A 15,589-nucleotide genomic window follows, 5' to 3' on the forward strand; every position below is an offset into this window, starting at 1 on the left:
CAAAGAACATTGTACAATCACGAGTCTAGTAATCATCAAATCCATGTACCAGTTTACTGAACAGACAGTGTTTAAGTTTTTTACAAAAAACCTCTAGAAACCATGTCAGTTTCGGTCGAAATTCTATATTAATTTCAATTCTACTTAAAGTATTAGCATTATTAACAATGACTTAATATCAATAAATGAGATTAATTAAGGACATGCATAAAATAAATTGGAAATGTTGGACAATAAATATAACAGGAATATATAAAAGATTGAAAGTAAACTGTTTTTAAAGCATTGTCTTATATTAACAAGACATTAAAAAAGTTCGCTGCATTCTGAGTGGTTTTGAAATATTGAGCCTCAAAGTTTTTACAAACAATATAGCAACAATTATATGGATATCATATACATGAAAAAAGACAGAGACCCCCCAAAAAATTTAATTGTACAATATAAAAAAATTAAATGTAGATGTTTGGAACAAATTAAGCACAGATAGAACCTTCTAATTTAACAAAAACATTTCCTGCGTATAATTATAAGGTTATATCTGGCAAAACCTTAATCAAGGCTATCATTTTCAAGAATCACAAACAGTTTAATTAAAAAAAATTCACACACTTGTCTGAGACTCAGGGGTTGAACATCTAAATGCAGCTTTAATCCACGAACGATACAAGCAATGGTCAGGGCAGGCAGAAAACAGGCATAAACAATATAACAGGCAAAGGTTGGGCAGGCAGCAGGGGTTACAAAACGATAGACAAATCCAACAATCAAAACACAAGTAATCCAATCGAAGACCCCTCAGACATGCAGTGGGACACAAAGGCTGCGTCTAAATGCCCCCACATGCGGTCTTTGCACTTGACCACTTGACAATTTCATGACGTATTTCTTGTTTTTGGCCCTAGTGGGCATGAAGATCCCAAGTGAGCATGAAGTGTTTCTAACCCGTTGGGACACACGTGGCAAGTGCAAACATGTAATGTTATTTAATTTGGTGTTTCTAATTATGAGATAAAAAGCAGTTTTACAAAATACAAAGCTCTGTAGTTTTCACCAATAAAATATGTAACACCACGTTTTACTACGAAATTACATGTAATATCTAATTATATAGTCCAGTCAAGTAAGATTTATTTTTATAGCACTTTATTTGTATTGTATCCAAAAACAAAAACTGACAACAACTGGGTTAAACTCTTGCCTGGCGCGGATGGGATAAACCTCAACCATCCGCACCGGATCCTGTGAGCACACTGAGGCTAAACACAACAAAAGGCTGAACCTGTCCCCGTATAGTGACATAACATCATCTGATTGACTGATAATGAATTATGCAATTGTGCATACAGAATAACACATTCAACAAGTATAATTATTAAACCTACACTATAACAATAGTAATAGTAATTGTGTAAAGTTGTATAAAATGGAAATACTCAATAATGTAATTACTTAATGGTTGGATTCCACAACTGCTTACATAAAACATATAGGACAATACAACATAAATTCCTCTTTCATCTCTCTTTCGTTGGCATTTTGTCTGAATATGGCCTCTCAAATATGAACAATTTTGTCCTTCTGGCATTCCATATGAAGGTGGCTTTGATCTGTAAAGGCCACCGTCTTACGTCATATCCGAGATTCCGAGCAGGAAGTACTCAGGATTGTATATTTTGATCTAATTCAACTACTGCTGCTGTTCGTTAATCGTGAGCGCCAGTTAGTAAACGTGCTGCAATATGTCGCAGGATTTGTGGTAAGCAGTTTATATCGTCTACTAACATTTTATGTGAAACGTTACAGATGTTTTGTCTACTTCACGTGCATCTCTATATCTCTCTATATATTTATCTTGTTTTTATTGTATTCTATTTCTTAATCTCTTATACATAAAGGCCCTTATTTAAATCATCTGTGTACTGTATTCTATTGTGTTATTGTCTCTGTTAACTGTTGTTGCTGTTTCTATGTAACGTTACTGCATGCTCCTGTCACCAAAACAAATTCCTTGTATGTGCAAACATACTTTACAATAAAGCTCTTTCACATTCTGATCTGTAGACAATGTCACTTTAATATTCATTAATCACAACAGTAGTGTATACGTTATTAAAAACAACATATTTTATATGTTTTCAGTCAAGTTAGCGGAGTTTGGTCTGTAACTGAAAACGCACGTCGTTTACTTTCACGATAGGGTTAATTAACGTAGAATATTAGAAACGTTCCACGTAAACACTGCAGATTAATTCGGTTGTCATGTTGTGTCTAATACTGACCGATGTAAAGTTAAAGTTGGTTCGAAGTTTGACATTTGTCAGAGATTCAGCCTCGAAAACAAAAATTCATTTAACGATTTAGCACTATGACAAGAGACATGCTGAGTTCGAATTGTTCTCAAATGTACAAGAGAACACACGGTGCTTTTGATTGTATCTGAAAGACCTTATAATGTAATGTATTAGGATAGGGACCGTCTGCAAAGCAAAAAACGAAGAGCCAAAAACAGTTATTTTATCTAAAATAAATTTAAAAGCAAATGGGTGTGTGCAGGACCGTAGCCAGCCTAGTTGAAGAGGTGGTTCTTTTTCTCAAAATTCAACCTTTTTTTATTTCTCTCCACATTTATTATTTAATTTTTAGCAGGGGGGTAGCACGGAATCTTGGCCTCCTCAGCAAAGGCAATGTGTGGGGCCTCTCCATGCTATTTTCAAGTATATTGTTATATTTATTTATAATACAGCACTGAATCTCATTTCTGTATAAATTGTGATATACTTAAATGTGAATAAATCACCTCAGTATCCCCTAAAAATGAATTGACAGTTTTACTAATTTTAATTTAGATTGTGTTTTATTAAAGGGGATTGTCGATTTCTCATAGCTGTTGTTGATGTTCCAATCACCAAAAAAGACACACCCCTTACCCCCATCTTTCACTTTCGTCAGCTCTCTGCTCAACTAATGTCCATCCTGTGCACTGTGCACCTTACTGCTGATTGGCTATAGATTGTTTTGGTAGTCGGCCTGACTTTGTCTAGACAAGCGTAATTCGGAAATCGGACACTCTGCCTTTAATAGAGACACTGTGCAGTGTAGTCAAAAACACATTACACATTTAACTATTGAACAGTGTGAAATCTAGCACTAGTACTGCATTAATGGTAGTTTATAATGCCACTTCATGATCTGAGATTGACAATGAATATTTCTTAAAAAGTTTAATGCCAAGTCGAGTATGTCAAGAAACAACCTTCCTTATATACATTTTAATTCAAAGTAAAAAGGCCTAAATACACTAGCACATCTTTTTATTACTTGCATATTTATTGACCTTTTTAACTTTAGCGTGTTATTATTTTAATCTAATGCTTATGTATTATTAGCGATAAAATGAATATGTCAGAAAAATTGCCTCAACTTCGTTCTTATCCAAAGTTTACCCTTAATACACAGATAAAAATAAATTTTAAAACAACCTACCCAAATAGTACTTTAATCAGATCAAGCACTAGATGTAAAGTGTATTGTACTTTATCTACCTGTCGATGAGACTATCCATCATCTGCTGGGAGCGTAGTCAGTGAACGCAGACTGTGAGCGGGAAATGGAAAACCTGGAACGGAATACACTATGGATTGATAACAGAATGCTTTTAGTAGGGATGTGAGTCCATTCACTTTACTCATACAGCCTATCATGCAGTTCGCGGTGAGGCATGACAGACGTCTGCCGAAGCTTCTCAAAATTAGCAGAGAACAGAGAAGTTGCACAGACGTGCTGTATAGGCGCACAATTGTATAAATATCATTTCAGGAACTTTAAGGCCCCTCACATCACCTCACCCTTTTCCCCCCGAGTCAACGGCCCTTATTATGAGGTTCAAATAGGCCTACTTGTATGCTCTAACTCCACTGTTTATGTGAATTCCCCACTCATAATACAAATTGTAAAATGTGTAACTGGAGGACCACTACGAATCGAGCCGCTCATTACAAATACTCAGAAGAACTCCTTGATCTTTATTAAGGGTCCATTTGGTAAGTTTTAGTTTCAGGTGTTAATTAAAACATTAACTTGCATGTACTAACATGTAGTTAACCTGGGCAGTTTTAACACATGAATCCTCATGGCTCCAGTATTAGCTAAGGTTAGCTATCCATCATTTTCAACGGCAACAATTTGTATGACAATGGCATGCTGCGAGATCATACGTCGAAAAACATGCCCAAAACAAAACTATTCCCATGGAATTTTTTTAACGGGGGCACAAAGCTGTCGGCAAAGGGTTTTTACTCGTACTAGTTATTTTTTATAATTTGGGCTTTAACTAGTGCTCAAGTAGTTACTTTGTGAAATTTGGCCTAACTGTTTGCGCTAAAAAGCCATTGGAGGATGCTTATTTGAAATTATGGATAAAGAACAGCACTTCACTCTGGAGCTTTCTCTCGCCCGCAGTGATAGCATATATATTTTTTTATATGCATCACTTGAATTGAAAGGCGCGAGGTTGAGCATGATGAGTAAAGAGCAATGAAGATCTACAGTTCAGACCAAACTTTATCATTATATGTGTGTTCTCTATCTTCCTACTGTATACGTATGATATATATAAATAATTCTCATACTGCATAGAATTTGGTAAAGTGTTTTCACTCCCGTAATTATAGAACTGTGTTTTTTACAGAACAGGATTAGGCACTAAAAGAACGACAGAATTTATTTGCAGTGTGTACATGGAATGTTTCTATTATTCTACGTTAATTAAAACTAGCTGTGTCAAATTGCGAAAGTATTTGAAGTGCGTTTCCAATTACAATACTTACTCTGGCACAGTCATGTGACAAACCAAACTCAGCTAATTTGACTGAAAACATATGTGTTTTTTAATAAAGTGTAAACTTTTATATCATTAATGAATATTACAAGTGAAATTGAGGTCTGTCTATAGATGCATGTGAAGAAATTTGGCAAAAATGTCGCTCAAAGTGTGATGAACTAAGGGTTATAACCGGCATCCCCTGGCGACATGCATTGACAAAGTCGCTTGTGAATGTGAACGGGGCATAACAACCTCCTTAGCTGTTATAAAATGCACTGTAACCCATTGCTTCTTGGGACTTATTGCATGATTAAAAAAACTTTTGTGTGTACGTGGCCTCAGTTACTTTTAAATGCTATCATTTAGGTCACAGAATTATGATGCGACTTGTCGACTGACTCAAGAAATTGCAGAAAATACTCATGAAAGGAACAGGCAGCAGAGAACCGGGGGAAACCCAGCCAAGGTAGAAACGTAATTTTTTTATTCTTTAGACATTTCTTGGCTTTATCATGTTTATTTTTGCTGTAACGTGTCTCGTCCTGTGTGTCTGTTTCTGCAGCTTAACATGACCCTAAGAGCATCATTACAAAAACTTAAGCAGAATGTAGCACAGCTTAGGGAGAATTTGATGCGAGATGCTGCTCAACGGCACATGTATCCTTTTTATGCCTTGCAAAATTTAAGAGAAAGAAAAAAAGTTTAATAGGTAGTGAGAACGTAATGTAGCAGTAATTGAAATGTATTTATTATAGAATTTGGAATAGTGTGTGCAATCTTAAAAAATTATCCATGTTTTCACGCGTAACGTGTTCATGTAACCAAAGGGTGGCACTGCCAATAATGACGCACCTAAAACCTAAAGGCTGTCAATCGAGAGACGATAGAGGAAAACATTTTCTCACAACGATTGCTATCGAAGTTACGCACACTGTAGACCTGCGTGGGATAACGGATGCAATGCAAAGCTGGCTTATCATGGATCAACAACTACGGTGCACACTCATTTGAGGGTGAAGCACCCAGCAGGTCCATCCACAGGTCAGCAAAGAAATGTTTTATTATATCCCCAGGGAGTGCACACATTTACACTGGGAGCGCAGGGCTGATACCGAAAGCTTGTCAGACCCAGCAACAGGAACTAAGGGGTGTCAATTGTCAATTGAATATCACGTGTGAAGATTTATTTTGTAGGTCATAGATGTTTTTAATGACCAAGTATAATGCTATGTGGCCATATCACTGTGGTTTAAGTATAATTTAACACTAACAACTATGTCATTTTCTTAATAAGCCTTAATAAATAACTATAGAATGCAAGCTGAAGCAGACAGAAGACAAAACCTTGTTGACGATCTTTCTACCAGAGAAAAAAGGCTAAACGCCTTCTTTAAAGGAGACATCACAGAAGCAGAGCAATCAAGGTACATCCAAACATTTCACTTTTTTATGCATAGGGATTATACACTAAAGCAACTAAATATTTTTTCCACATACTATAAAAACATGCTTCATGTATACGAATGAAGAAACCAGGACAAAATCTTATGCGGAAAATATTTTATTGAAGGTGGTAGTGTAGCATAGTTCCTCTGTAAAAATGTTCTCGTGCCAAAGTTGTATATTCTTAACCCAAGATACTGTCTCTGTGACCAGACTTTCTACGTAACAAATGGCCATCAAACAATAGACAGATTCAATTGGGACCTCCTACTGGAGAACTTACAATGGAGTTGATAGAATGGCCATCTTATGTATTCATGATTTTATTCTTTGAGTCATTTGGTTCACACCTTAACACAGATACTGTTTGTGTCTCTCCACTGTCTAATAAATATAAAAGCTATAAAGGCCAAAAAATATTGTTTGGAGATTGCAGTGCTCCATCTGTCAGGATTTTTTGTGTTGTATTTTTACATCTCTTGGGTTAATATGGAGGCTTCATCCTTTGCTTGATAAGGTTAGGGTTGCACCAGCCGTCTGTAAGTTCTTGAGTTGGAACAAAAAGCTCACACTAGAGGCTCAGTAACTACTAGATAGTTTTGTTATTAACTCTGTTAACTGTTCTTTATTCGGTTGCACCATTTGTTCTTGGAGCGGAACATAACTAGTAGTAGTGCAAGCCCTCTGTAAAGTAATCCGCAAGTCACATAATATGACGTTTACCTTCAATAATCCAATAGCATTAGTCCAATTAAAAGAGAAGTTGTTTTAAACTGCTAAATGTAAAGTTGTCACAGAATAAGAATATGTGAACAACTCAGTTTGGACAAAAATGTCAGATTACTGTTACAAATTACAGACATTAGAACAAGTTATAATACTCGAATATAATACTGCAGAAATCTGTGCAATAATTTTTTATGAAGATCTGAGCCTTGAAGGAGTTTTAAGAGCCAGAAGTTATCTCAATGTATGGTCTTTGTATGCCAGTGTGTGGCTATTAGCTTGACTTCAATAGCATTTCACTTTTTTCCCCAAGTAAAGGGTTATGGCATTCATAATTTAAATAAAAATACCTTCCTCCCTGAAGGGGTCTCTCTCTTGATTTCACTGTGATGCCTCTTAGTGACTTGTCTGATTAAATCTATGGGTTCTACAATGGTTTCATTGGATAAGGGCTAATACTTACACAGTTGAGATGAGGCAGAGGTGACTAAAGGCTTTTAAAGGAAGCTTTTGCCCCTGACCACTTGGACATATTGAGTATGTTGAAGAAGTTCTTAAAATGCTTTGATACATATTTTACACAGTCTTTTTGAGGATTGGATAAAAGTGCAAGAGCAAGGCAGGAAAGAAAAAGTCCTTCAGAGAGCTTCAGCTCAATTGACACATATGTTAGTGATAAACGTCTTTGACATTAGAGGAACAGACCCAAGCTAAGACCCTCCAGAGTACACCAGACTCTTTGAACCCAAACTGTAAACTACTAATAATGGGCTAAAAAACAAATGATTTTAATAAGAAATGATTTTCATTTTAAATGCTACCAAAACATGCATTTAAAAATTATATCTACATATGTTTGACAAACATTTTCAGAGTGCTGGATTAAAAAAAGGCTGTGTCGAGGAAACAAAGGGGCATTTGCTATTTAAGGCTACGAGGCCACAAATCCACATGAAGTGCGCCTCTTGGAACAGGGCCTTTCTTTCTTTTTATATTTCTCACTCTCTTCTGTTTTAGGGAAAAAAAGTTTACGGTTGGTAACTGGAAATTGGAATTAGAATTAGATAACAATTTTCCAAGCAAAACGCACTTAAACTAATAAAAATAGAATAGCTTCTTTATTACAAACAACCCCCCCCCCAAAACACATTATGAGAAAAGAAATAATTTTATGTGCTTGTGACAACTTTCAAAGCAAATATTTCTGTGAGGTATCAGTCCTTTGTAGCGCTGTGTCTTAACTAGTACGAGTACATTACCTTGGTATCGGGTCTGATACCGATACATCGTTGCATCCCTATCCACTATGGCGTAAATACGTTGAGCCACGTGCTGTAAAGAAAGGTATGTTGCAGAATTAAGGAAAGCTTAGTTGTGTATTGAATGGATTTATCACAGTAATACCGTTGTGTGTGTTTCCATGCGAGACAAATACCTCTGTGTCCTTTGAAGTCCTGCTTTAAATGTCTCCTGGTCGGTCTGCTTGTTTTATCATTCGTCTTGGGCCTGAATTGATAAGCCAGAACAGACAACACTGTTATTACTCTTTATTTAACTGATCTGATGTGAAACTGTTTTGACAGAGGTTAACTGAGGATTGGTCCTGTGCCCTGTCTCTCGCATTAGTAGGAGAAACATGGGAGTCACAGCATATTAGGAAAACGCAGTAATAATCTATAACAAAGATTGAGTTTTACACATGCACACAGTAGGCAAAAATGTATGCAAAAAAACAATAGGCACGTGATCCTGTGCTGAGGACTGACTGTCATTGTTGTGATGGTCTCCAGGTCAACGCTGATGACAGAAAATAGGGCGGGGCCAACAGTGAACCCTTGGGTTGTCAATGAAACTGAGGAAACCAGAGGACTCAGCTTTGGAGAAATAAGACAACAGCAGCAGCAGATTGTTGAAGGTGTGCTGCATACAAGACTATGGGCTTTCACTAGCTGGTATTTAATTGAGCAAAGTTACAAAACATACACCATTAAAAAGTGATCTGTTTTGATGACAAAAGTTAAAGTTAGTGACACAAATGGATAATGGCTGAAAAGTTGACGGAGATGGCCACCTCTAATTTATCTATGTAGCAAAAAGCTTATTGGCTGAAAAGTTGCTTATTAAACTCTATATAAACTCTAATCCTATTGGTACATCCCTAATTTCAAATGCATCCCTGTTGCCTACTCGCACGAAAAGACCGAGCGCTTTAAGAGGGAACTCTGGAGGAAGATGGGCAGTTGAAAATTGTAACCAATTAAAGAGCAGTTTGAAAGAAACACATTTTTCAAAGAGAGTAATGAACAATACTTTAAAAAAAACAGCAACATTTATGACAAATATTTACATCATGGTTGGAATCATCAAACCTTATTCATTAAAAAACTCTTAGCTTAACAGATAACTTACACTGACAATAAAACAGCAAATTGTAATTAATTATTTACAAAGTTGAACAAAAGGCATACTGTAAACTTGAAAACCCTTGTTTTATGTAAATTCTTCAGATTACACAACATTTTGTCAAGTTTTGGACAAACACATCATACACAGTATCTAAGTATAGTCTACAAAATAATCTTTCTAAGCCAGAACGTTTATGGTTGTCTTATTCAGTTTCCACAAAATTATACACAGACTCCTTCTATTGAAAAATCTTTGTTCAAGTTATCTTTGTTGTGAGAATATTTTGAAGTTGGATTCTTTATCGAGGAAGAAGTGCTACAATTTAAAATTGTCATTTAAAAGGGCATTCCCATTTAAACCAGAATGGCTTATAGCCCTTCGTTCAATCTTTTAATGGTATGTGTCTTTTTTCCTCTAGCTCAGGATGCTGGCTTGGATGCTCTTGCTGCAGTCATAAGCAGACAAAAACAGATGGGTCGGGAAATCGGCAATGAGCTGGATGAACACAATGGTAGGATAAAACTGAAAGAGCCTGATTAAGTAAAAATGTGGAATCTTATTCTAATCTCTTATTTTATTCTGTGACTGTATATAGTACAGCTTTGGCTAAACATTCAAAATAATTTGCAATTAGGTTGATTTGAACAGGAAACCAATGTAAATGTGTTACTACATTTACCTGACTGCCATCATTTTTGACTATAAGAAGACGTTGTGAACTCAAATGATAATTGGAATGATAATTGGAATAATAAAATGATGTACCATTAAAGCCATTATTCTGCACAATGGTAAATGTTTATTAAACATACAGCACGTGATGCTCATTTGGAAAAGTATATACATTTTCTGTGAGGATTGGCTTTATGTGTGTTTAGGGTCTTAAATAGATAAGGTCAGTTTAAAAACAACCGAAGTTAATTACATGTATAGGTATTGACAGTAATACAAAATTATGGTTCTTCATAACTGACGTAGTTTGTTGTTTATTTCAGAGATAATTGATGACATCACTCAGCTCGTGGACAAGACAGACAGCCGCATCAAAAACGAGACACACAAAGTCAAGTTGGTGGAGAACAAATCTGCTTCCTGTGGTAAGGGTTCTGTGATAAAAGTGAATTCTTACATGCGTTACTCAAATAATTTTGCTTCAAAACCCACTAAATACCATACTCTGCCCATTCTGGTTTAGCTGGAAGTAAATGGAGGAGCCTGATAAAAAATTATTGTTTGACTGACAAGTCAACTAATAATAATTGTGTGCTGCTGCGCGTCCCTCTGTGTGTAAAAAGCAGAATGTACACGCTCTGTGCACCTGCCTATTGGAGCATATAACTAACTAGCTCTTTAAATAAAAAAATATTTATTGCTCCGTTGACTTTAGACCAGGTTTTAGTTGGTCAGTGGCACTGTCTATGTCATTTGGCACAAAATAGCAACACTCCAACAATGCACGTTTTCAGACCAGCACGCCAATGGGTGGAAATGCGTTTGATCTTTGAACAACGTGGTGCAGGATGTGAAAACAAAACTGCATTGGACTGAAATAAGCAAAAAAAATTTATAAAAAAAAAATTAGCTCTTGGAAGCATGAAAAGGTAGGCCTATATAATTTACCAACAGTAAACAATTTAAATTGGGAATGTCATTTTAGGATCTTTTTTAGCTCAATACCATCACATATCGTGATTAAGTATTTTTATTGGAAAAGTATGTATAATTAATCCTCATTAAACATATTTGAAGTACCTGATCAGTAGGAATGATGGTAAAGATCAGGTTATGCATTTTTCAGCAAATACATGTGTAATCTCATCATAATCTCTGATGTATATGTAATCTCTGAACGTGCTGGGCGATATACCGGTTCATACCAAATATCGTTGTGTATGTTTGTGATGATTAGACGCAGACAAACAGGCAGGTGAAACACCGTCTGTGCCTGAAGCTTTCTTAAGGGCGATTTATGGCTCTGCATTGGACCTACACAGTACACTCTTAAAAATGTAGGTGTTTAAAAGGTTCTTCACAGCAATTCCGTAGAATACACTTTTTTCCACAAAAAAACTTTATTTTTAATAGTGGTGGGCATAGATTAATTTTTTTTTAATCTAGATTAAAATGGCTCATTTGAATTCTGCCGAAGGCATTCAGAATATTTGTGCTACCCAAATAATGACTAAAAGTAAGTCTTTGAGAACGGGTTTCTCAAGCCAGGTGGCGCATTAGACCAGGGGCTCATCTCCTGTTTCCAAAATGCATCTCAAACTGCTTGAGAAAGCTGTTCTACTATGATAATTGGTGATGAAAATAAGTTATGTTCAATAAGATGAACTTGTGTTTACTTCCGCATTAGCTAAGGGATGATTTGCGTTTAGGTGGTACTTGAGACTGGAAGAGCTCCTACAGTACATTTACATTTAGTCATTTAGCAGACGCTTTTATCCAAAGCGACTTACAAAGAGTGAGGGAGCAACAAGCGATATGTCATACAGGAGCCATAATACATTAGATCTCAATACAAAGTTACTGGTTTCAACTAAAGCTAGACCACTACCTGTTGAGAGAAAGTTTTTTTTTTTTTTAAACCAATTCCGCATTGCACAAGGTGCAAACAACCTTAGTCTTGTCGATGTTTCCATTGGGAAGCTTCTTAAAAATTAATATTCCCTGAAGCAAACCCGGCGGCTTCATAGCTGCATCCATGTTAGCACGTCACGTTTGATGCGGTAATTTCACAGTAACGTTATGTTGTGTTCAGACCAAACGCGAATGGCGTGTCAAGCGCGAGTGATTTATGTGTTAATGCAAAGAGGCAATAGACCTACTTGCTGCGCGAATCGCGCGAATGAAGCCCTGGTTATGAGATGATGAGGCGGCGCGAATGACGCGAGTTAAAAAATCTTGTTCTCGCCCCGTACAGTGCAGTTAAGCTGGTATACATCTGCGCTAAAATATCAAGGTGAAAGTCATCATAGCTTGCGTAGCATAGACCCAGCTCCCAACCCAACTTTGAGAATAGATTAACGGCGACATTTTTTTTATTGCGCGATAAGAGTCTCACTGTTAACGCCGTAAACGGCCCACAACTAATTTTAAAACAGATCTTCAAATGTTTAAGGTTCTCTATAGAACCAAATTGTTCTTCTATGGCATCAGAGAACCTTTTGAAGTAACTTTTTTAAGAATGTAGGCAATGCATGGGATTTTATTTTAATTTCTGCATCATTGTCCAGAAATTAATTTAATTTCTGCATCAATGCAACAGGCATTGACCACTAGTGTTCAGTGTCCAAGGGCCTGTTTCACATGTCCATGGGCAATTTCACAAAATTGTTAGCAGTTATTAATCTGTTTTGATAGTTTACATTTACATTTAGTCATTTGGCAGACGCTTTTATCCAAAGCGACTTGCAGTGCACTTATTACAGGGACAATCCCCCTGGAGCAACATGGAGTAAAGTGTCTTGCTCAAGGACACACTGGTGGTGGCTAGTGGGATCGAACCAGCAACCATTTTGATTTACCAGTTCAGTGGTTTAACCCACTAGACCACCATCTCCATAGGGTTATCTCCACCATCTCCATAGTTAACACCAGTGCAGTTATTCCTTGTGTTTTGACTCGCATTCATTGTGTGACATTACACTTTATATTACTTAGAAGTCCATTGTAAGCGTTTAGGTTTGGGGGTGTGTTTGTAAGTGGCTTTTATATCTTTGCATGTGATGAATAGAGTACACTTTAGGTTGGGAATGCAAAAAAGTTTGTAAATGTTTTTGCCATGCATTTACACCTGATTTATAATGGGCAAGGAACACATTTTATTATTCATTCAAAATCAACAAGTTACAAATACTTAATAATACATCAAAATATTGAAGTTATTCATTAACAAAAACATCATCAAACTGTTTTGTCTTTTTGTTTTTGAATCAGGCATGCTGGTGGTGATCGTTCTTCTGCTCATTGCTATCATTGTTGTAGCAGTTTGGCCCACAGGGTAATGAAAAAGATGCTGAAGACACAAATGCAACATCTTATACCGTTTAAAAAGTGTGGGGGGTAAACAAGGGATATGCACAGTTTATATGGAGTCTGTACACACTTTCTTTCAAATCCCTCTTTATTTTCCATTGTTTCAGATAATGATCGAAAACATAAAAGATCTTTAAAAGATTTTGATATTTTGAATTGAACAATGACCTCGATTTTGTCATTAGCTGCTTTTTGTGAATAGTTTTTTGTTATCGTGAAGGTTACAAATTCTAATTAATGCCATTTATACATACTTATTCTAAACTTGTTTTGCATTTGTCTGTTTTGTATGTACTATGCTGTATCACTATACTGTACTTACAATACATTTTAATTAAATATTTCTGTCAGTTCTAGCAACATGTGTTTTCTTAATGAATGAATGACAAAATACAAAAAAAACATGTTTGTGCGTGTGTGTGTGCGTGTGCGTGTGTGTGTGTGCGCGCGTGTGCGTGTGCCTGTGTGAGATTAGCATTTCTAACAGTAAAGAGAATCTGGTGTAGTGAAACATAACACATACAGTACATGCATAAATATCCCCATTAAGAATGCACGACAACTAGTGGAATTCCCCTTGCGTAGGAAACACGTGACCAGTAGCTTGAATAGGAATGCATTCAAAGATAATTACTACAGTGAAAGTAGGAAAAAAATGTCGGCATCCATCCGCCTCCTTTTTTTGACTTTTGAGCCATTCTTTGAAGAAAACACATTGGTGTATGAAACCACACAGCCTAAAGCTGAAACTGTTAAGTGAATGGATGTATGATTATATTCTCTATGTAGCAGCCTATTAAATAATATATTGTGCTCTTTATTAAGTGACTAGCCTAAGGTAATTCATGGTAGACTGTCTAAAAAAATGTAACTTCTGGATCAAAAGGATCAACTAAATGTAAAATTAAAATCACTTTGCATATCAAGAGCACTGTATTTTAACAAAGAAAAAATCTTCTTCTCGGCAACTTAGTCTTAGATAAACATGTGTCACATTATCATGTTCATCTTTCTGGTTTTTACCAATAGTGTAATTTCAAGTGTCACTTTGATAGCCATACCAACAGCATTTGCCAAGAGTAAGAATGTAATAGTTCTTAAAACTATATATGTTTCTAACAAAGCAAGTGGATTTTAAGCAGCGTTTTATGCTTCAATGCAGTTGTCTTTCCAAGCATTATGAAAATAAAAGATGAATGAGTTTTTAGGCCCTTTTCAGCTGAAGTTGTGTGGAATTTACTTTGGACTGGAGTCAGACAGGTAACCTGAAGAAATTACTGTAGGTCTTTTTGTTTGCTTTTCTTGTTTGTGAAATGTGTTTGATTCAATGTTTTTCGGGGAGAGGACGCCTTTGATGAGAGATGCATGGAGGTGTCATGTTACAGTGTTTCATGCATTCTGACTTATTTACATTGTTAAACATGCTGGCTTAACATGGCCAACTTGTCAAAAAACGCAAGGAAGACCTGCTAACCACCTAGATTGGCTGCTCTGCGTCAAGATTGGCTGCGCTGTGGGCACCCCAGCTGCAGCTTGTTACTCTTGCGATAGAGAGAGAAGTCGAGGTGTGTATGTTTGTTCATGACGTTTCAGTGATGGATGTTAAATAAACGGTGGAAATAACTCTGAATTTGGAGATCGTTTAAAAGTGAAAGATGGAGCAGTCTCCGCACTAAAAGATACCGGAAATGAACCGCATGCGGTAAGTGAAACTAAGTCATATGTCTGTGTTTTGTTGGCAACCTGCGCATACGTGCATAATGTAAACAGCATGAACTTAAAGTGAAAACAATAATTATGCTGGGATAATGTATTGCGATGTGTGCTCGTGAATTAGTCCCGCCCCTCACACCCCAAGGAGGTCATATAGTTGATGTTTCCGCTTACCCTAAATCTTGGATTCTTGGAGTCTCTGAGGACTAATGAGTCGGCCTCTGGTGATCACCATGCCTTCTATACACAGTTGTTGATAATGGATCACACACCTTATATGACATAGGTCCCGTCTGCTGCACAATCATTCCAGAAAACCACTTTGGATCTCCTCCCACTGTTTTATGCAAATAATGACTAAATCTGAATAATCAGATTCTGAATCATCCACAGTAAAAACTGAATTATCCACACTAAAAGATCTTTCCTGTGGGT

General features: G+C 36.5%; 1 protein-coding gene across 1 annotated transcript; it reads left to right on the top strand.

Annotated features, from left to right (window-relative positions):
- Window positions 1-1,624: 1,624 nt before the first annotated feature.
- Window positions 1,625-13,797, top strand: stx8 (syntaxin 8). The gene is made up of 8 exons (XM_056751567.1): window positions 1,625-1,759; window positions 5,192-5,291; window positions 5,388-5,482; window positions 6,139-6,249; window positions 8,785-8,909; window positions 9,819-9,911; window positions 10,396-10,497; window positions 13,343-13,797. The coding sequence occupies exons 1-8, from the start codon at window positions 1,743-1,745 to the stop codon at window positions 13,408-13,410; spliced, it is 711 nt and encodes a 236-aa protein (XP_056607545.1). The 5' UTR covers window positions 1,625-1,742; the 3' UTR covers window positions 13,411-13,797.
- Window positions 13,798-15,589: the final 1,792 nt, after the last annotated feature.

This window comes from Triplophysa dalaica, chromosome 6, assembly GCF_015846415.1.
Source record: "Triplophysa dalaica isolate WHDGS20190420 chromosome 6, ASM1584641v1, whole genome shotgun sequence".
Classification (NCBI taxonomy): domain Eukaryota; kingdom Metazoa; phylum Chordata; class Actinopteri; order Cypriniformes; family Nemacheilidae; genus Triplophysa; species Triplophysa dalaica.